Source organism: Eublepharis macularius, chromosome 5 (genome assembly GCF_028583425.1).
Source record: "Eublepharis macularius isolate TG4126 chromosome 5, MPM_Emac_v1.0, whole genome shotgun sequence".
In the NCBI taxonomy this organism is placed as follows: Eukaryota; Metazoa; Chordata; class Lepidosauria; order Squamata; family Eublepharidae; genus Eublepharis; species Eublepharis macularius.
Genome location: NC_072794.1, coordinates 78,775,474 through 78,797,613, shown reverse-complemented (window position 1 = coordinate 78,797,613; position 22,140 = coordinate 78,775,474). Strand labels below are relative to the sequence as shown.

At 41.7% G+C, this 22,140-nt stretch overlaps 1 protein-coding gene across 2 annotated transcripts in view; it reads left to right on the top strand.

Annotated features, from left to right (window-relative positions):
* NFIA (nuclear factor I A) overlaps positions 1-22,140 on the top strand; it is a 448,502-nt gene that overhangs the window by 336,132 nt on the left and 90,230 nt on the right. For both annotated transcript variants that reach the window (XM_054981696.1, XM_054981695.1), the window contains exon 6: positions 4,871-4,998. In XM_054981696.1, coding sequence (XP_054837671.1) covers positions 4,871-4,998 — 128 coding nt within the window. The remainder of the gene's footprint in view (positions 1-4,870; positions 4,999-22,140) is intronic.

The window sequence follows — 22,140 nt, the reverse complement described above, 5'->3', positions numbered from 1 at the left end:
CCATATTGGCTTTTTCTGGGCTTTAGGTACAATGACCTGCATCATATTGCAAGATGGAAACTTAATTCATGACTTCAGATAGACTGGTATATATCATCCTAATATAGGTTTAAGGAACTGCCCTTTAGAAACCTATTTTAGGAATGTGGTAGTTTAATGAAGCAGTTGAATATTTGCATCTGGATTCCTTATTGGTCTTGATTTTGTGGTTTAAATAGTAATCTGAAGACAATGGTTAAAAAACGTTATTCCCCCTTTTTTTGTAAGCAAGGCAAAGGCTGTTGCCATCATGCTATTTGGAATCTGGATTGGATACTGTAATCTGTCTGCAGAAAATGCTGATTGTTGCAGATCTTTCTTATATTTCTCTCCTCCCAGCAGCCCTTTCTCACTAGAGGAAAATTTATTCCCAGGTCATGGGACCCATGCAGATGGGAGTCTGAAATGGGGAGGGGAGAGGGGGCAAAATCACTCCTTCTGTATTGTGCATCAGTGCAGCTCTGCTGACAGAAGAGGAAGAAGTGAGTAATTTCACCCCTTTCCTGCTGTACACTGCTGCCTCCAAACCCATGTCGCTATTAAGCCGCCTGTGATGACCTTTAGCAGGGTCAGAAAGGACTGATGGGGTAGAGGGATGAAGGAAAGATCAGTGACCATGCCTTCAGATTTTGGGATCCAACCTGTTGATTTTAATAGGCTTAGAGCAGAATAACTGCATAGGATTGCCATGTCTGTCTAACATTTGCACCCCATAATTTGTGAAGGATTTATACATGCATGTTTAGCTATATTAACATGACTATTCACATTATGATTGCCCTCAGCGTCACATTTCAGGCTATAATCAGCAAAATAAACACATGTGAGTTCTTCACATGCTTTCTTCTCCCTTTTTAAAGCAGTCCATAAAAAAAGGTAATGTAAAAAATGTAGCGCCAGTGCACAGTTTCAAAACTTATTCATAGCTATAGTTTATTCAAATATTTCAGTTTTTTCTACAAATGCTCTAGGGCAGTGCATGATCAGTTTATAGCCTGTAATGACTGAGAGAATATACTGTGTGTTTATAGTCAGTCAACATTCTGATATTTGGCAAATGAACTAATCATTACTTGTGGCTGTCATCAGTAAACTAATTTGTACAATTTAGCTTTATTTTGCTGAGCATACTTAATATGGACAATTCTCATTCATAGGAGTTAGTCTCAAGCTATGTTTGTTTCCATTTCAGGAGAGGAAGAACAGACAGATTATTAATGATACTTAAAAGTAAAGCTCAGCTGTCGCTCTTGTGGGCTTCTGCAAATACCTGACACAGATAAGAAGCTAATTATAAACAGCATCAGTAGTTAATAAGTCTGCAATATGTTTATTTTTTTCCTCACATTAGTTTGTTCCACATTAGACAGAGAAGTCCTTAAATTACAGGCTTACCACCCAACTTTAAACATATTTACTTGGAAGTATGTCCCTATTGATTTCACCAATATTTACTTCCGAATACACCAGCCTAGGACTGCTATGGACTGCTATGGACTGCTAGGACTGCTATGGACTGTAGCATAATTATCAAGGCAGTGATTTTATTGCAGTTAAAAATGTCTCTTGTTGACATTAAACATGCTTTGGAAACAAATTTGGGGCTGAGAGACACTCTTTAGTGTTCCTAAACTAGTTAGAGCAACAAGAATCTCAATTTTAATTGTTTGAAAAGTACCTAGCCCTCATGCATGCAAATAACTATTTGAAAAAAGGCAGTAAGATGAGAAAGTTCAGAATGCTGTATTTATATTCAAACTGTATGACACACTGTATTTACTTTTCCCTATAAGTCTGAATAACTTCCATTGATATAAGTGTGTACTTAAATAAAATAATGGCAATAGTGCACACCAGACCAGGCAAAAACTGTCTCATGCTCCAGGTACTGGTAGTATTTGTATTGTGATGCTTATACTACAGAAAATCCATTTCAAATACCTGAGAAGAAATCTTTGCTTCAGCACATTTTCTAGAAGAGGCTGTGTGAATTATCTCTGTAAATTCTTAAGCCCAGGAAAAATGATGACAGGGGTTTTTTTTTATTCCTAACCAATACATCTGTAATTTAGGAAACTGTCTTCTCTGGTCTAACTCAACAGACTTTTAGGTCAGTTTACCCTTGGGGGTTTCTACTGCCTTTGTATACAGAAATGTGCAGTAGACTCCATAAAGCTGACAATAGATGTAGTATCTGCTGACCCTGTCTTCAACGTGAATTCAGTCGGGCATTTCCCTCCCTAAGAACAGTCTGTTCTTCTCACTTTATCTCAAGAAGCTGAGGTCCTTTGGCTCTGCCGTTCCCCACATTACTCTGCAGAGTCCGAGTCAATTGACCTTCAGAGCTCAGCAGAAGGGTTATCTTTACTCTCGGGCTTCACTTGAATGTTTCGTGGGGGAAGGATGTGTATGTGGCTGGTGAGGATGAATCACTCTGTGTTTCACTTGAAGAACTCATTAAAAATATTTTTGGTTTCTAATTTTAGTGAAATTATTGTTTTTTTAAAATCAAGCAATCCTCCCTGTCTACCTATGCCACTTAGTAATATTTTCAGAGCACTTTTGTGGCTCTTAAGATAATAATGTCAGATTTGTTCTCTTGCTTTCTCTAGTTGTCACTTTGCTTATCCAGTTAGATAGATTGTTGCACAGAGAGACAGAGAACTACGTGATCTTGCTTACATCATCATAATAAATTCATCAGATTATTGCAACCCTAGCCAGAATGAAGAGACAGACACAAGCTTAGAACTAAAGGGCCATTTATTAACGTAACATTAAACATAAATCACGGCAAGGGCCAACTAAGCGGTACATGTCAAGTCACAGGGTTAGCCCAGGACCTCCGACTTGACCTGTCTGGCCTAGTCCCACAGCCCCAGGTGTAGGCCATCCCTGGAATGGCTGCAACCTGGCCAGCCAGGCAAATGGATCCCCCCATCAAGCACCTAATGCCCCACCTGTACAGCATGAGGGAAGGACTTGCCCTTGGGGATCCCCGCAAGCATCTGCCCGTGTTATGGTAGCCATTGCAAGCAAAGTGAGGGCAAAGTGACAGAAGACACAAGACAACTTGTTGGAATTAGAAAAGCCACAGCTTTATTGGTATATAGCTTATGGAGCCTTGGTGCCACATAGGAAACAGATCTAAGTATCGACTGCCAGCCTATGACACCTTTGCCCCCTCAGCCCACCTGTGGGATGACAGTAAGCAGGACTCCACATGGACCCATGCCACTATATGGATCCCCTGCCAACTGGCAATGAACATACCCCAACAGCTCACTCCCAAGATCCTTTAAGGGGATCTCCAGTGATAGGGAAACCCACAAAAGGATCCATGCCCAGTGTCAAAACTGCCCCTACCTGAAGTTGTGACAAAACAAGCAAACAAGCAAACCCCAAACCCCAGTGCAAGTCACAGAAACTAAAACCACCAGCCGAGGAATATGACTCCACCCACATTAACAGTTGTACCGAGCCAGCAGCGCAGAGAAGAAGGGATGGGTAGGAAGCTAGCTAAGAGCTAATTATTGAGGGGGGCTAGTCGGCTTCTGAATGTATAACCAGCTGGTGAACTAAAGAGAAGACTGTGTCCTCCAGGTACACTTAATGGCTGGCCAGGTGCTTTGAAATGTGAGCTCTCCATGCAGCCCCAAGAAGGCTGCTGGGAGCCACCTGGCCCCAGGATTAAAGGCAGTCACCATGTGCCACACCACTCCAACCCCGGGGGCCATAAACTTGGGGCCCCTGTAAGTCTGGGGTATTTTTACACATTTGCACTCTGAATTAGTAGCTTTTTCTGTCCTTTCAGAACTCTACCTCACATTCTTACCTATTCTCTGCATGTGTATACCCTTTTAAATCCACTGGCTTCAATAGACTTAGAAAGGTGTAACTTTGCTTAGGATTTCACTGTCCATTTCCAAATGTAAGCTAAAGTATCACAGATGTTCAGATACTTTTTGACTGTGCAACATATGAAAAGAACCAAAGCTGGTATCTGAAGGAAGCAGGTCAGATTACAATCCATTGACATACAGATAAAGAATTACCCAAACAAAGATAAAAGTTGCTAAATAATCCAGTTAAGATTATTCTTACTTATTTGGAGGAGCTTCACTACCACATGGTAAATTTGGGGAAATTCTGTTATTTTAGCATGCTTGCCACTTGGTAATTTTACTATTTCTGTACTTACAATACTACAGTTTTGGATGCCTACACTGTATGCTGCTGTGTTCTTAGTTCCTTGAAAAGTACAGTAATTAAATATTGATATGATCTGCAATTCATAAATTAACAAATTATTAAAAATAGTATATAAATGTGATATGCTGAATCTGTTCAGCATGTTCATTATTACTTGGTGGCACTGACAATCCCATGGCCTTTCAATTCTTGCCTGTTTTTTAAAGGTAATGGGATTGCCAGTGGTAAATCTAGAGGTTTCATTTTAAAAAGCTGTGAACACACAGGAGTGTGCAGTCACCGTGCCTTCCACGCTGTCTGTGAATTGGAGCTGAAGCCAGTTTCCTCTCTCCCCCTCCCATTCCTGGCCTCCCTGAAACCCAAAACACTTCTCAAATTCCAGGAGATAAATTTCTGTTACACTTGAAATTTCAGCAGTGTTGGGGGTAATTTTGGATATCCCCAAAATGATCAAAACATTGAATTTTTGTTATATTTTCAGCTCAGGAATATCTGAATGCATACCTCTAGCTGACTGCTTCAGTCAAGTTTTCCTCTTTTTATCCTGAAAGAGTAAAATGGTAGTTCAGCATATTATCTCACTTCAGTTTATCCAATAATATATGTTCTGCAATTCCAGCTCTACAAAGCGTCTCAAATCTGTAGAGGATGAAATGGACAGTCCTGGAGAAGAGTCGTTTTATACAAGCCAAGGGCGGTCTCCAGGAAGTGGCAGTCAGTCAAGTGGATGGCATGAAGTAGAGCCAGGTAACTGGGGACACGTACATGGTTTTTAGGAGTCCTAAGCAGTGCTTACTAATGCTCAGTTTCTTCAATCCTACATTTTAGCAATTTACAGTGCAATCTTATGCAGAGAGTTCAATGGGTTAAGAGTGAAGTAACTCTACACAGGATTGCACTGTTAAAGTCTCAGTATATATGAGAAAGCATATGGAAACTAAACATTTTTATCACTGTAAATGATCTGGACATGTTGCTTTTGTATTTTGGGCAAACAGTGCTGAATATGCTTTCAATGGTTATCAAGGCTTCCTTATCCAAAAATATTATTGTAAATTACATTGGTTGTCCTTCAAAAAGGATTACATATTTTAACTGTATCATGTAAAATGACAGTAGCTAAACCATTATAAAGGAGGAGAAAACTTTTATTGGTAACTTAAATTATTTAATTCTACATTGGCAATGTAATGGCTTTATAGGAGATATTGTTTTGTATATTTTAAAATATTGGAAAGCTTAAATGAAGTATCTTCTGTGTGTCATTCACCACCAATGTTGTTGTACCAGTGCAGGATTCTTTAGTTTCCTTTTTAGTATTATCTCTTTGGTGGATATTAACATAAATATATTATTGATTGTCTAAGGAGCTTTTGATTGTTAAAAGTTAAATATTAATTTTTGATACAGTGGCTAGGTACATAGACAAAAGCTCCCTAGCTCACTGGTTCTGTGAAATTTCCATTTTTTACTTGATTTTACACTATACTGACAAGAAGAATTTGATATAGATTTTTTTCTGTGTGTTTATTGAAAACGGGCAAACAAGATAAAAAGATAGTTCATTCAATTGTAAACTTAGCTAAGGAGGTTATTTTATGACAAGAAAAAATAAGTATTTTACTGTTCATGCAATTTGATTACATTACTCCATTGAAAAAACAGAATCTTCTCAGCTTAGTCAGATAAGAATTTACCAATGTTTTTATAGTAGGTCTGACCAATGTTTTTTGTAGTAGAAGATACAGAGGAAGTAATGAAGGATGGCTTAAGAAAGTGTTCTAGTAAATTTCCAGAAATGCCTCTTCTGAAAAACAGCAAAAGAAAGATATAATATTTTAACGCATTAGGAAAAGGGACGAATATAATAATCTAGGATGAAGGTACAGAATTTAGAAAGTTCTCAGTTTCATTGTTGTAGATGGGATTCTTGGTTGATACTTTTATCACATGTGTAGTAAAAATGACAGCTGTGTAGCAGCATGGTTCCCCGCCCCCATGGTCCCAAAAAAGGCAAAAACAAAGATGGGAGCTCATGCTGTTTCTAATTTAAATCTTACATTAAATTTTGTATTAAAGTGTGATTTTAAAATATTTTAAAACTGTAGTGCAAATGCAGTCTAGTTATTGGGGGGAAGTAGCTGAGATACATAGGTTAATAACAATCCTATAATATAATCCAACACTGGAAGTCAACATTGCTTATTAAGCCAGTACAGCAGGCACAAGTGCATGCGTTGGGCCCATCCCCTGCCTTTTTGTAATCTCCTGGCTACCTGAGGAAATGGCTACACAAAGTCTCCTGGACTCATATCTTGCTCTTCTACTGCAGTCCATCCTGACTGCCCACCTGAAACTATCTCCCTCCCCATATCAGTGACGTTCAGAAAGCAACTTCACTGATCATGGGGAGAAGGCATACATGTGGTCGCTTCCTCCATGTGGTTAGACCTGGAAGACAACCAGGTGATTGTGTCTGCTGTTCCTCTTCCCCATGTTGAATGAACATTTAGGGCTGTCATTTTTACTGGGCTTTAGTGGGACTAGTGCTGAAAGACAGTAAGGCTTCATCCACACATCTTTGATAGGACATTATCATTGAACTATAGCAATTGTTTGTAACTGGTTTTTTGTGTCTGAACAAGGCAACCCAGGAAAGGAATGATTGCTAAAGCGCAATGACAGTGCAATATCCATCACTGCATGGATGCATCCATACTTATAATAATCATTATTCTGAGGCTGAATTAGAGAGTTTATACCTGCAATGCATTCCATTGTTAGAATTTAGGAACATCAGTAACACCATAGACACTCTTTTGTAGAGATTTATAAATGATAAAAAATGCTACAGTAGAATTTAATCTCTCATGCCTGGTCATTTTCTATTGGTGGCAGTTTTGCATTTACAGCAAGAAATAAATATCCCATACAAAATATATCACAGGCTTCCACAAAGGTCAGTCAAGCAACATTGCCGCATCCCAACCACAAGCTGCTGAATATAAAAATTCGTGGTGTTTCATTCATTTTCATGAAGGCACATTCTGCTTCTGGTTCTCTAACAGTGTATGTACAACTCTAGACTCACTGGAAAGTCTAGGCAAAATTCCAGTCATGAGGAAGAAGGGAGCGAAAGTACAGATAGGGATAAAAGGGTATGGAAGCCCAGAAATTCTATGTTGCTGGGAGGGTGGTAGAGATCACAGAAGAGCGCTAAAATCTAAACAGAAATTTAGAGCTGTATCTGTTTGGCCAAAGGAGTCGAGAATGTAGTCTCTTATTTTAGCCAATGTGAGATAAGACATTTTCAGCTTTTTGAAATCAACATGTTATGAAAGAGGTCCCAGTTACTATAACAGAAACATAATTGCATATCAGATAAGCTAAACTGCCTTCCCAGTTTCTTTGAGGCAAAAATCTAAAACTCCAGTTCATCCTAAGGCCTCTTTTGCTTTTATACCTAATTATTTAGTTCTTGCAATCATTTTACTTGAATATTCAAGGGCATCCCTTAGTGTCATTTCTACCTGGAAGCTTTATTATTTCTTTAAACAAGCTACATTTTTACTTGCATCTCTCAGATTTTAGAAATACGTTTTAGATCCTATAGTACAGCTCTTTACATTTCTCATACTTTGTTCTTAGCCTCTAGGTTCTGTATAGCATAGTATATCACATGCAGAAAACTATGTAAGGGTCCTTTTAAAAAATTCATAGTGTATTGTTGTGGGCATAAAGCCTTCAGAAAGATAAAAATCCAAGAGAAACGGGCTACTGGAAATATTTAAAAAAATACACTTTCAGTTTTGCATACTGCTAAAGAAGTCCAAAGGAATATCTTGAACCTTGAACAGTGTCTTGAACCTTTGCTATGAAGCAATTTTTCCTTTGGTATGGCATCTTTGCAGTAGCAGTGAAATGATTGTTGAGATTATTATGCCATAGAACAAAGTAATCCAAATGAGGATGTTAGCCCAAAAGGGCCCCACCCACTCATGGCCCATTTAAGGAGAAGGCAGGCGGAGTAGAAGGAGTACAGAAAGTCTTTATTGCAATAAAGGCAGGACCAGGTTCTTAACACAAAGAAAGTTACCTCAGGTTCTTCACAGAAAACAAAGCTGCTGCCCCTTTTATACTGAAGGCAGCCTGTTCCATATATGGTAATCCAAGCTAATTGGCCTATTTCAGTGCTGCAGTATGACATTCAAGGCACAAGTGTGTCTAAAGAGTTAAACAAGTTAAGTTGATCACATGTCCTCTGGCTCTGCCTGTGATCAGTCAGTATACTCCTTTAGGAGCACTAGGCCAGACTAGGCCCAAAGTCAGGTATGTGCCATCAAGGAGAAGCTTTCAACCACTGTTTCGAAGTTCATTTCTATGCAAAAAAATTAACTGGCCCTTCCTTCTAGGAAGTCAAGGTTGCGTATGTGGTTCTTCCTTACCACCCAGTTTTATCCTCATAACTCTGAGATGTGTATTAGGTTGGCGAGGGGGGGGGAGGGAGGGAGGGAGAGAGGGGGGGGAGGTGGCTCAATACGCTTCCTAGCTGACTGGAGACTCAAACTAGAATCTCCTGGATGCTAGTCTATTTTAAGTGCATCACACTGGAGAACCAAATTATTTGTAGATATGAAGCCCTCAGTAAGATCAGTGTGACTGCATATGGTGCCGCCTCCATACAAATCTTCCCATCTCCAAGTTTGCATGAGGTGTTGCTGTGGCAGTTATCCCAGTTTTTAACCTTATTTATTTACTTACATACTCTATTTATTCCCCACCTTTCTCCCCAGTGGGGACCCAAAGCAGCTCACAGTGTTCACCATGCCTCCATTTTATCCTCACAACAATCCTGTGAGATCAGTTAGACAGAGAGACTGTTACTAGCCCAAGGTCACCCAGTGAGCTTCCATAGCCATGAAGATTCAAACCTGAGCTTCCCAGATCCTAATCCGACACTCTAACCACTATGCTATGCTGGCTTTCAAACTCCTACTCTTCATTCCCACAATCGCATTTGAGTTTGTGACTAGAAATAACAGTCCAAAGAGTGTTATTACATTTGGAGTGATTTGTGCAAATAAGTGTGCATTGCCTCATTTCTTCCTTGAACATGACATAGCAAACAAAACACAGTATGAAATCCGTGATCTTAATACTGTACTCCTGAAGATTTGCATCCATTTATCTGCACTCCAGTGTGCTTGGGGAGCTCTCAAGCCTAAAAAGGCAGTAGTCTGCCAGAAAAGATGAATTTCCTTTCACCACAAGAGGACTCAGGGAAGTAAAACAAAGCAGACACGTAGTAAATTATTCCTGCTTTTCAAATACCTCTTGCAGTATCCTCCTTACCATTACTTTATCTCAGCACTTTCATCACATAACTCTTGCTAGCAGAGAAGGAAAGCAAGAAGAGATAATGAGTATGCTTGGTAAGAAAATCAAATGGCGTCAGTCTCTAGTTTATAATCTGGTGCAATTCTGCATTGGCTCCTTTTTAAAGCTAGTATGAACTATTACACAACCATAAATACACCTAAAAGCTCTTGGCTTTATTTTATTTTTTGTTTTTATCTGCATTAATCAAACATTAAGTTTTCATGGAATTCTCTAATCTTGCACAGATGTGGTATTTAACTTACATAGTAGTCACTGTAAGGTATTGACTTTACTTGCAGTTTCCTAAGATATGATAGATAGATCAAACTGAGCGATAGATATTTTATCAATTCTAATTTAATCTCCTGTTTTAACGTTTCTCACCACATATGTTTGTGGTGTTTTTGTTGTTTTTTATCATGATTTTATCTGTCTTTGGAAGCTGCTTTAAATTCATTTAGATGTGGGATAGATTTTCAGCAAATAAATAAAAAGATGTAATTGACTCTGGGAATGTGTTCTGAATTACTCCGAATTAGAAATGGTGGTGGAGAGTGCCATCCATAGCTGATTTATGGCAACCCCTGTTGGGGTTTTCAAGTCAAGAGACTAACAGAGGTGGTTTGCTATTGTCTGATCTTCTTTGGAGGTCTGCCATCCAATTACTAACCAAGGCCTTGCCTATTTAGCTTCTGAGAATGCTTTTGATCTGATGACCATTATTCCAAATGGTTCTCTCAAGAAATTTTATCTTACCCTTTTGGGTGGAGATTCCTTCAAGTTCTTTGTGAAACATTAAACTTCTTCCTGTATCTTGCCATTGTCATCTTTTTGTAAACGTGGTCTTTATTTATGTAAACTCAATATGAAACTGTAGGAAGCTTTAAGAGACTAGGAAAGTATTCCGACTCCACTCCTATTAATTTGAGGCCAAGGAAAACGCAGAGGCAAAGGCAGTTCCTAGCCAGCAAGAGTGGAAGTTTTAGTTGCTTAGTAAAGAGGCTTCATCACTAGTAGGGATGTGCGTTTCGGCATTCAGAATGCCGAAAGAATGCCGAAACAAAAGTGTTTCGGCTTCTTTCGGGGAATGCCGAAACGTTTCGGGGAATGCCGAAACGTTTCGGGGAGCCGAAAGAAAAAAGCCGAAACGTTTCGGGATTCTTTCGGCTTTCTTTCGGCTTTTCTATGGGAAAATGCCTCCATCTTCCAGGACGTCTGGAGGAGGCATTTTCCCACCTAATAAGCCCAAAATTGGTGGGGACCTTCCTCTAACCCTTCTCTAACAACCACCCAAGTTTCAGACAGATTGGACTTTGGGGGGCCATGTTATGGCCCCCCAAAGCAGGTCCCCCCATCCTCCCATAAGAAAGCGAAGGAGCAGCATATTGTTAGCATGCTGCTGCTGATCTTTCTTCATTATTTCCTATGGGGAAAAAATGAAGAGGCAGGCTTCCTTTGCCAGGGGTGGCATTTTGCATGCAAAATGCCCCCCAGCCCTCAGGGGCCCTTCTCCCACCCCTCCTCCCACCCCCCACCAAGGCTCAGCCTGCTCCCACTTGGGGGGCCATTTCATGGCCTCCCCAAGTAGGTGCTCTAATCTCTACCACTGACAGCTGGGGGAGGCTTGTGTTGCCAGGGGTGGCATTTTGCATGCAAAATGCCCCCCAACCCTCTGGGGCCCTTCTCCCACCCCTCCTCCCACCCCCCACCAAGGCTCAGCCTGCTCCCACTTGGGGGGGGCATTTCATGGCCTCCCCAAGTAGGTGCTCTGCTCTCATCTCTACCACTGACAGCTGGGGGAGGCTTGTGTTGCCAGGGGTGGCATTTTGCATGCAAAATGCCCCCCAGCCCTCTGGGGCCCTTCTCCCACCCTTCCTCCCACCCCCCACCAAGGCTCAGACTGCTCCCACTTGGGGGGGGCATTTCATGGCCTCCCCAAGTAGGTCCTCTCAGCCCCTAAAGTCCACCCCTTACAGCCCCACACAAACCCAATTCCCCCCCAGCTGCCACACACAGACCCAAATCCCCACATTAGCCCCTCACAGACCCAAATCCACCCCCACCTGCCCCACACCCATAACCCCAGGAACAGGCTGGCAAAGGCCAGCCCTCTCCCTTTGTTCCCTATGCTGGGAACTTCTAAACTCTCTTTCCCTGGGCAATTCTGCACAGCCCAGGGGTGCCACAATGGTGGGCACACTTCTGAGTGCCAGCTGGTCCCTGTGAAAGAGCACCTGAACCACAGACACCCTCCCTCAAATTCCCCCGCCACCTACAGAGATGGCTGGCCAGCCAGCCCCATTGTTCCCTATGATGGGAACCAACTGCACAACAAAGAATAAAACAAGAACAACACAAAATAAAGTTTTAAAAAAATTATATTCTCCCTTCCAAAGTACAAGTAGGCAAAGCATTATGACACATTACACCAGCAGTCCCTCACACAGAAAAATTAAAACAAAACTCACTTAACATCAGAGAATCACAAAGCATGATTCCTGTCAAAAACACTTTATTTCTTGAACAGCTTTAGGTTACACAGCAGGGGGGAACACCAAAGGGCATGGCAGCACTATCTTACACAAAAATAACACAACTCACTTCACATCAGAGAATCACAAAGCACAATTCCTGTTAAAAACACTTTATTTCTTGAACAGCTTTAGGTTACACAGCAGGGGGGAACACCAAAGGGCATGGCAGCACTATCTTACACAAAAATAACACAACTCACTTAACATCAGAGAATCACAAAAACACAATTCCTGGCAAAAGCACTTTATTTCTTGAACAGCTTTAGGTTACACAGTAGGAGGGCACAACAGGGCATGATAGCAATGTACTGCAAAAAATAATACAACCCACTTCACCGTTTTTGACAGCAATTGTGTTTGTGTGATTCTCTGATGTGAAGTGAGTTGTGTTATTTTTGTGTAGTACACTGCTTTCCTGCTCTGTGGTGCCTTCCTAAAGCAGTTACAGAAATAAAGTGCTTTTGACAGCAATTTTTTGGGGTGATTCTTTAATGTGAAGCGAGTTATGTTATTTTTGTGTAAGATAGTGCTGCCATGCCCTTTGGTGTCCCCCCCCCCTGCTGTGTAGCCTAAAGCTGTTCAAGAAATAAAGTGTTTTTGACAGGAATCATGCTTTGTGATTCTCTGATGTTAAGTGAGTTTTGTTTTAATTTTTCTGTGTGGGGGACTGCTGGTGTAATGTGTCATAATGCTTTGCCTACTTGTACTTTGGAAGGGAGAAAAAAAAATTTAAAACTTTATTTTGTGTTGTTCTTGTTTTATTCTTTGTTGTGCAGTTGGTTCCCATCATAGGGAACAATGGGGCTGGCTGGCCAGCCATCTCTGTAGGTGGCGGGGGAATTTGAGGGAGGGTGTCTGTGGTTCAGGTGCTCTTTCACAGGGACCAGCTGGCACTCAGAAGTGTGCCCACCATTGTGGCACCCCTGGGCTGTGCAGAATTGCCCAGGGAAAGAGAGTTTAGAAGTTCCCAGCATAGGGAACAAAGGGAGAGGGCTGGCCTTTGCCAGCCTGTTCCTGGGGTTATGGGTGTGGGGCAGGTGGGGGTGGATTTGGGTCTGTGAGGGGCTAATGTGGGGATTTGGGTCTGTGTGTGGCAGCTGGGGGGGAATTGGGTTTGTGTGGGGCTGTAAGGGGTGGACTTTAGGGGCTGAGAGGACCTACTTGGGGAGGCCATGAAATGCCCCCCCCAAGTGGGAGCAGTCTGAGCCTTGGTGGGGGGTGGGAGGAAGGGTGGGAGAAGGGCCCCAGAGGGCTGGGGGGCATTTTGCATGCAAAATGCCACCCCTGGCAACACAAGCCTCCCCCAGCTGTCAGTGGTAGAGATGAGAGCAGAGCATCTACTTGGGGAGGCCATGAAATGCCCCCCCAAGTGGGAGCAGGCTGAGCCTTGGTGGGGGGTGGGAGGAGGGGTGGGAGAAGGGCCCCAGAGGGTTGGGGGGCATTTTGCATGCAAAATGCCACCCCTGGCAACACAAGCCTCCCCCAGCTGTCAGTGGTAGAGATTAGAGCACCTACTTGGGGAGGCCATGAAATGGCCCCCCCAAGTGGGAGCAGGCTGAGCCTTGGTGGGGGGTGGGAGGAGGGGTGGGAGAAGGGCCCCTGAGGGCTGGGGGGCATTTTGCATGCAAAATGCCACCCCTGGCAAAGGAAGCCTGCCTCTTCATTTTTTCCCCATAGGAAATAATGAAGAAAGATCAGCAGCAGCATGCTAACAATATGCTGCTCCTTCGCTTTCTTATGGGAGGATGGGGGGACCTGCTTTGGGGGGCCATAACATGGCCCCCCCAAAGTCCAATCTGTCTGAAACTTGGGTGGTTGTTAGAGAAGGGTTAGAGGAAGGTCCCCACCAATTTTGGGCTTATTAGGTGGGAAAATGCCTCCTCCAGGCGTCCTGAAAGACGGAGGCATTTTCCCCCCAAAAAAACCCGAAAGAATGCCGAAAGAATGCCGAAAGAATCCCGAATCCCGAATCCCGAAAGAGATTCTTGTTTCGGCTTTCGGCTTTAACGGCAGAGAATCTTGTTTCGGGTAATCCCGAAACAAGAAAGCCGAAAGTTTTTTCCTTGCACACCCCTAATCACTAGTTTACCTGACCTTTCTACAAATATAACTTCGGCCACCTTTTCAAGGCACATTGCAGTCTTGAATTCTGATAATGATGGTTCGTACCTGTTTCAAAAATCATTAACTGCAGCAAAGACAGTTGATTCTTCAGTGCAGTAAATTGAAAATAACCCACAACAGTACCAAGGCAATACGTAAATGTAATACTCTATTTATATAGATAATTGTAGCTGAAGTTAGTAACTCATGACAAAACCAGCAACAAACTACACTCCAAAACCATTCCTCATTCCATTTATACATATAGCAAATTATCAAAAAGAGCCTCAGCAAGCTACCAAATAGGTTTCTTTGCAAAAAAAATTTAAATAACATTTCCCTCCTCCTTCCCTAAATGCTTAAACTTTGGTTCATTATACTTGTCAGTTTGAGATTTTTGCCAATAAAGTATAATGTTCAGGAGCAATCACACCAGGACCTTGGGATCACAATACATTCATCTCAGCTAGTGCTACATAAATCTGTTTATGAATGTTACCTGTAAATTTTAGATGGAAATGAGTCCTGTTTATTCTGAAGTGTGTCATGAAAGATCATCAAAGGAAGTGTACTCCTTCCATAAATCTCATAACATAAATCCAAGTCGACCCTAATATGTGTCCTATGCATCTGTTATGGTAGAAAAGAACCACAGTATGACTCAGAGCTGCCGCTTGGTTTTCACAACCCTCTATGTGCCGTGTTGGTACAGAATTCTCTCTTAACACAGGATGTCCCTATTAGAGAGAAGAAATTCAAAGAACTCTTATTTGATGGTGGGGTTGCTTTCATGTTAGCTATGGACTGATGTGCAATAAACTCTGTTGATCTATACTGCTACCACAGACAGTCATGGTATTAGTATCTGCACTGCCCAAGAAGGGATAACGTAGTATTCCTGTTTTGTTTCTGCGTTGTGGTTATTTCTTCTCTTTCTTACATATCCAACTAGTGTGAACTACCAAACTCAGTCTTTCATGGAAGTGACTAGCAGGGGCGGAGCAAGGGTTTACCTCGCTCGCGGCCGGCCGGGCGCCCCCATGCGCGCATGAGCGCGTGCGCGCACCGGCCTGCGTGATGACGTCACGCGTGACGTTATCACGGGAGCGCACGCGCCGCCGCCGGCCTGATTGCTGCGGTGGGCAGCCTCCGAGCTCTCCCGCTCGGTTGCGTGCGCCGCCGCAGATGCCTGCCCGCGGTGGCTGCGCCTGGCCAGGGGCTTGTGCTGGCGGCAGCAGCGGTGCGGGGTGGGAGGGATAGGAGGCTGGTGCTTTGTGGCGCGCGCTCCCGCCTGCCGAGCCTCCTCCAGCGCTCCCTCCGGCACCCCGCGCCTGCGGCCACCGCCTACCTGGCCTCTATAGGCCCGCCGCCCCTGGTGACTAGTACTGAGTTTTGTCAGATTCATCTGTCTATCTCTACATATTATTCCATCTTTCTTCCAAGGAGTGTTGAATAGCATATATGGTTCTACTTCCATTTTCCCCTCACAACAATCCCATAATGTGGGTTAGGATGAGAGAGGGTGACTGGCCCACAAGCTGTATAGCTGGGGGAGAGTGAATTTGTTTCAGGTCTGCCAGTTCCTAGTCAAGCACTCTAACCTCTACACCACATGCGCATCTGTAATACAGAACCTCATGAAGCATTGTTGTGAGCCAGTACAACAGCTCTTACTTTTGTACACTATCACATTTCATTATTTGCTGATGGCAACATAAATATATTAATTAATATGATACTACAAAAATATAGCAGATCAGTAGTAGTATTTGGGGCATAATCAGGAGTTTACCAAGGTAGCCATTATGTAAAATAATTTTTACACTTCATTTTCTCTAATAGACATAAGCATGATGACAGAAAGTAACCTTCGGATCAATTTGTCTCTTCTACAGTTCATGGAATGAAGTAGAGATCATTATCTTTGACAATAACCTGATTCATTGTCATTATTGTCATAGAATCATGTGCATTTTATATGAAAAACTGTTAGAATATTGCATCATTTTCATTTTGCATTCAAGAATATTTTGTTGGACTTTCCCTAATTATTGGACCCTTTACAATATTACTTTAGTAGTATGGGAATCACTTCAGCATACAACCCTCTCTCACCTGTCTGGTAATACTGAAACCCCTAAATCATGTGAAAGCAGGACACACAGTGCTCCTTACCACACTAACATTGGCCAAGCCTGATGAAGATTGATGACAGGCTTTGTATTATGAGACTAGATCCTTGAAAAGAGTTGGGGGAGCCTTGAGGAAGGCCTCACAAAAAAGATGAATATCCACCTAAATACAATCAGTAAAAAGAATAAACAATTTTAAATGGGTCCATGGATAAAAAGGTTCTAATTCAGTAAAAAAGGAAAGGTTCCAATGGTGAAGAAATAGCTGGGAAAAGTCTTTCCAAGAGACTTCTCATAACTGGAAAAGTTATTGGGTCAGGGTTAAGAGCATGTGCTTTTTATGCAGAAGGTCCCAGGTTCAATTTCTGATATTTCCAATTAAAGGTCAGACAATAGATGATGTGAGTAACTGCTTGAGACCCTGGAGAGCCACTGCGACTTAGAGTGGTCAATATACTAATCTAGATAGACCAATGTTGTGATTCAGTGTAAACCAGCTTCATGTGTTCGACCAATTTCAGGAAAGTTTATACCTCTTTAAGATGCAAGAGTTTACACAAAGCAACATCAGTGTGGAGCACTGCAGGGGGACAACAGTTGACAGAGCACATGATGCAGAATTCACTACTTGCATTGCTTTCAAGTTTTTTTTTTTTTTTGCCTTTTAACAAATATATGGCCTTTGGAAAAAAGTTACAGTTTTAGGTAATCAGTTGTGTATTTTATTCCTGTTAATTACTAAGCTCTCTTGAAGGAAATGTGTTTTATTGCAGCATTTCTCTTCTTAAATTTCTTTCTACTGCGCGTTGTCCTTGTTCAACAAGATCCTTAATCTACAGCTATCCCTGTGGTAAGGGGGGAAAGAACTAGCTTTCTGAGCCTATTCACATTCAGGCTGTGAACAAGGCAAGAGAAGTTATCGATGGTGCCTAAATGCTCTTCAGTGTAAGTACAAATTTAGCTGAACATCGCTGACCTTTTTTGCTGATGCAGTTCTTGTGTCACAATCATCACTGTCCTTGTGGGCTCCACAATGAAGTACTGCAATGCAACTACCCTTGAAAACCATTTGATGAAAAGCTTACAAGTAAAACAAAATTTAAGCACTTGCTTATTTAGGGGCAGTAAATTCATGGAAGATATTATATCTAATAAGAATTTAATTTTTACATAGTGATCATGCGGTGGTGCAGTTTCTCCATCTACTTCCTGAAGCGATCTGAACCACAGTATGTGATTCTTCTGAAAATGCAGCATGGCTCTCAGATAGTATCCCACTATTAATGGGCTTTCTGGGGCAAAAGAACACTAACAGCAGCACTCAAGTGAATCAAGCATTCTAGGAAACATGCATAGAAAATGAATATGTGAATGTATTCTAGGGACAAGTAAGAAATTCTACAAAGATACCTGTTTCTAAACCACAGTGACCACTTTGTTTATTGGACAGCTGCTTTGGAAGGTATTTAAAAGAGTAGGGAAGACAGAGTGTTTAACCTTTCCTCTGCCAACCTCTTTTTCTTCTCTAAATCATCCTTTAGCAGCTTCCCCCATTGCAGTGCAAGCATGCGCTAAATCTCAGAAATACACATTAGAACCCTACAGAAGGAGAGTTTGAAGCTAGTGGGAGCAATTTTGATGGGGAAATACAGTGGGGAAATGATGTAAACACCTCTTTAAATTTCCACATCCTAGAATTGCTTGCTTATGAGCAGTCAGGCTTCTGAAACATTCATTTGTGGATCCAATCAGCTTCTCTTTTTTTGCTGATGAAAAAGAGAGGAGTGACTTTAAGCCCCCCCCCCCAAGGTAATGTTGATGATCATGGGACCTGCATAGACAAAAGGCATGTGTGACAGGGGCTGTAGTAGGGAGGACAATTGGGCAAGATTGAGTGGAAAAGCTGTTTGGATACACCCCACAGTCTAATTTGACCGTAAGTGGGGAAGAGTTCAGCCGTTGTCTCTACCTGAATATAGAACTCTGGAAATCTTTTTTAAGCATCTATGATAGAACAGTACACCAGCTAGAATGAATAAATAAACAATTTTACGTCATTTGTATAATTCTAGCTTCTTAAAAGTATACATAAATTTTAAGACAGAATCATGTTTTATTCAAATTGAAATAAAGCATATTAAGTTGTGATTTATAACATTCAATTCAAAAGTATTTAAAATCAAATAGTAGAGTTTATATGTTTGATAATGGAAAGACCTGTGTCTTTGAGAAGAACACATGAATCTGTGTCTGTGATGTATTGTCGAAGGCTTTCACGGCTGGAGAATGATGGTGGTTGTGGATTTTCCGGGCTGTATAGCCATGGTCTTGGCATTGTAGTTCCTGACGTTTCGCCAGCAGCTGTGACTGGCCTCTTCAAAGGTGTAGCACCAAAAGACAGAGATCTCTCAGTGTCACAGTGTGGAAAAGATGTTGGCAGGTAATTTATATCTATTCAGGAAGGTGGGGTTGGGCTGAGTCATCCTGTAAGAGTTTCCCAGGGTGTGGAATGCTAATGGAGGGAGGCTTCACTGTATCCTGAGGAGGTTCTTTTGCATATGGATTGGTGCTTGATATGCTAATCTTCTCTGCAGGGCTCTTGTAGGGTATAGACTATTTTGTTAGCCTGGTGTTTTCCTGAACAAATGTAACCATAGCTTTGCAGGTATTTTCATCGGTTGTGGCAAAAGATATTGATAAAGAAATTAGTGTTGTCATGACTGGAGTTGTATCTAATAGGCTGCTACCAGCTATAAATATGAGTTGACTGGATTGGGACCATTGTGTATCAGACATTTAAACCCATTTTAGTAAGGAGAGAGATGGGATTAATTTTTATTGGCATCCTTTTTTATTCCATACAGTTTTTATGATTTTGGACTTCTATATTTGGGAACATATCTTACTGCCTTTACTGACGCATCTATGCATCATTTTTCAGATGAGAGTCAATGGAATGTCTGGACCCAGAAGCCTTATTCTCTTTCATTGCCTACTTAGTTAAAAGTTTTGTGACTTAGTTGGAATACATATTTCATATAGCATTAATAATATCATCGGGTTTGTGAAGGTGGAATGTGAGGCTGTTGAAGATAACTGCAAGCTGTAGTCATGTGCCTTTGAAGAAAGAGCAGAAGTATTCAGACTATGTTGTTCCCAATGCAAGATAGGCTATAGTTTTGTTAATCAAATATTTTTATAATATGAAGGCAGTTAAGAAAACAGTAAAAAAATTACTAATTGCTCTCTTAAGTAAACAGATCTATCATTAGGTTGTCAGGAAGAGTGACATTGAACAGAAACACCCTGCTAATCCCCTGAAGATAAGTATTTAATGTAATTAGGCAGACACTGTCTCTTTTGTTGAATGTAGCATTAATCAGTAGGAACAGCCCAACTTTACAGAAAAGTGCTTTTTCTGATATGCCTTTGTTAGAAACCTTCTTTCACTTATTTTGTCAAGATAGCATTCTTGAAGTAATGACACCTCATTTTATGGGTTAGTAGAATTAAACTCTTTACTATTTGAGCACAAAAAGAATGTGTTTATTTTCTATAGTCTGTCTTTATTAGTTGACCACATGATATTCTAATAAGTTAAACAAGTTATTTCAACTTCATTCTTTGAGTTTCTTTCTGCATTCATCATCTTACTAGGTATGTTCAGCATACTGTGCTTGAATACACATTTTACAAAAGGCATGTGATGGAGAAATTTGAATTTAAAAATTCTAATAAAATAGAACAAGCATCTTTGTAAGAAATATACTGCTGGTTTACTCTCTCTCTCAACATTTCAGTGCATCATTCTTCTTTTACCTGCAGTGAGTACTATGAAATCTCAGTTCAACAGAAACTGAAATCAACTTAAGTCATAGCACAACTATATCTTGCCACTGTCTCAGTGGCTCAGAAGGCTTTGATGTGAAAGAATACAGTTAAAAGATGACAAGCAAGACCTTCATGAAGTAACTAGTAGAGGTCAGGTTGGTTTATTTGTTGGGTAGAACAAAATGCAGAGATGAAAAATCAAGTGCCTTGCTGTAACAAGGGTTTAGGGGAAAACGCTGACTGGTCTAAGCCTTGATTCCAGCTGACAGAATCTTTTCTAGTGTTCATTACTTGATTTCACAGTTCAAGCAGTTTTAAGAAGCTTAGCATTATATTCTTGCTCTCCACTATAAAATGTCTTGAACACCTTGTAATATTTATTTTAAATAAAGTTATTGAGGTCCACTATTACAACAGCTGTGCTTTTAAGCTTTTGCAAAGTCAATATATCATCAGCATATATAAGAAGCTGAGGTTAGTCATTTGAAAGCTCAGTTTGGTTTCTCTATATTTCTTGCTTTCTTTCTTCTCAATCCATAGAAAACTCCAGCAGTTTATAAACTATGAATCTCATTTTTACTGATTTTTTCAAAAAGAATTCCCCACCTCCTCAGAACACTATTGTGGATGAGGATAAATGGGGGCCCCAATGGCCATGGACTGTTGGGTCACTCTTTCTGATTCTACTTCTGGCTGTGGTGTATCTAACCCTAATGAGTAGTTTCTTCCTCTGACATGATGACATAGAGATATTTCACTCAAGAGTTAACGCGCCATTTCTGAGGAGTCGCCACGATCGCAACAGATTCGGCTCAGCACCTGAGCATTTCACACTGTCCAAAGAGTTTTGAATTAGTGTCCTGCATTTTGTTTCACAAGCCCCGGTTTGGTTGCGCACTTTGTGGGCTTTGGAATGCATGTCACCATTTTTTTTTTTAAAAAAAAGTTATGCATGTGTTGTAACTTTGTGATGTCACCACTTGAAACCCCACCCCTCCCTGTGCACATCAGTGCTGCATCTCTGTGCAGCTATTTTCACACCCTAACTTTTCATGTTTGAAAATAGTGCTGAGGGATGTTGAGAGCTGATTGTCCCTGCCTAGCAAATTTTTCAGCCACCATGGGTCTCACGTGATCATGTGAACCCTGAATGGATGGGGTGTGGTGATCCTTTTCGAGAAAGACTCCACATGTTTGTTTGAATGCCATTTTAATGCTGGAACATTATTGTCCTTTAGAAATATTTTTTAAAATTACAGAAAAAGCTGACAGGGTGTTGAGGAGGGTGGGTTTTATTAGATCCACACAGACTAATCAGCTTAAGGAAAAGGAGAGGGTGGTGTAGAGAAGCAAACAGCTCAAATGTGATGACAGAAGCTTAAGAGGAAGCCATAGCAGCAGGATGCGGGGGCATAGGGGAATGCAAGGATAGGAGCCAGAAGAGAGGAGAGGCTGAGTGGAGGCCTTGCCAGAGGGAACGTCTCCTACGGCCCTCCTTCGCTCCAGGCTGCACATAATCCCCGGTTCACAAACTCGCCAGCACTTGCAAGGGCAAGAGGCAGCTGAGTGAAGATTAAAGTTGGCTCAGCCCCACACCGCACACCAAGCACCTCATGTTTTGCACAGCTGAAGCTCTCCCCTCCCCCAGCCACCAGGGCCGCCTGCTAAGCCAAGCCTGAGTTCTTTGGGGGCATTGCTCAGACAGAGGCTCCAGGGCACAGGGGGCGAGCGTGCACACTTGCACCCCGTGACCCCGGCCCTGCCCACCTCCCTCCCACTTTGCGCTCTGCTTTCCCTGCTTGGGCCAGGTCAGACAGGCGTCCAGCTCTCTGCTGCCAGCCAGCCAGGTGGGCCAGGATGCTTTGCCGCACAGCCAAATGCTGAAACATTAAAGGGGGGGGGACAAAGCA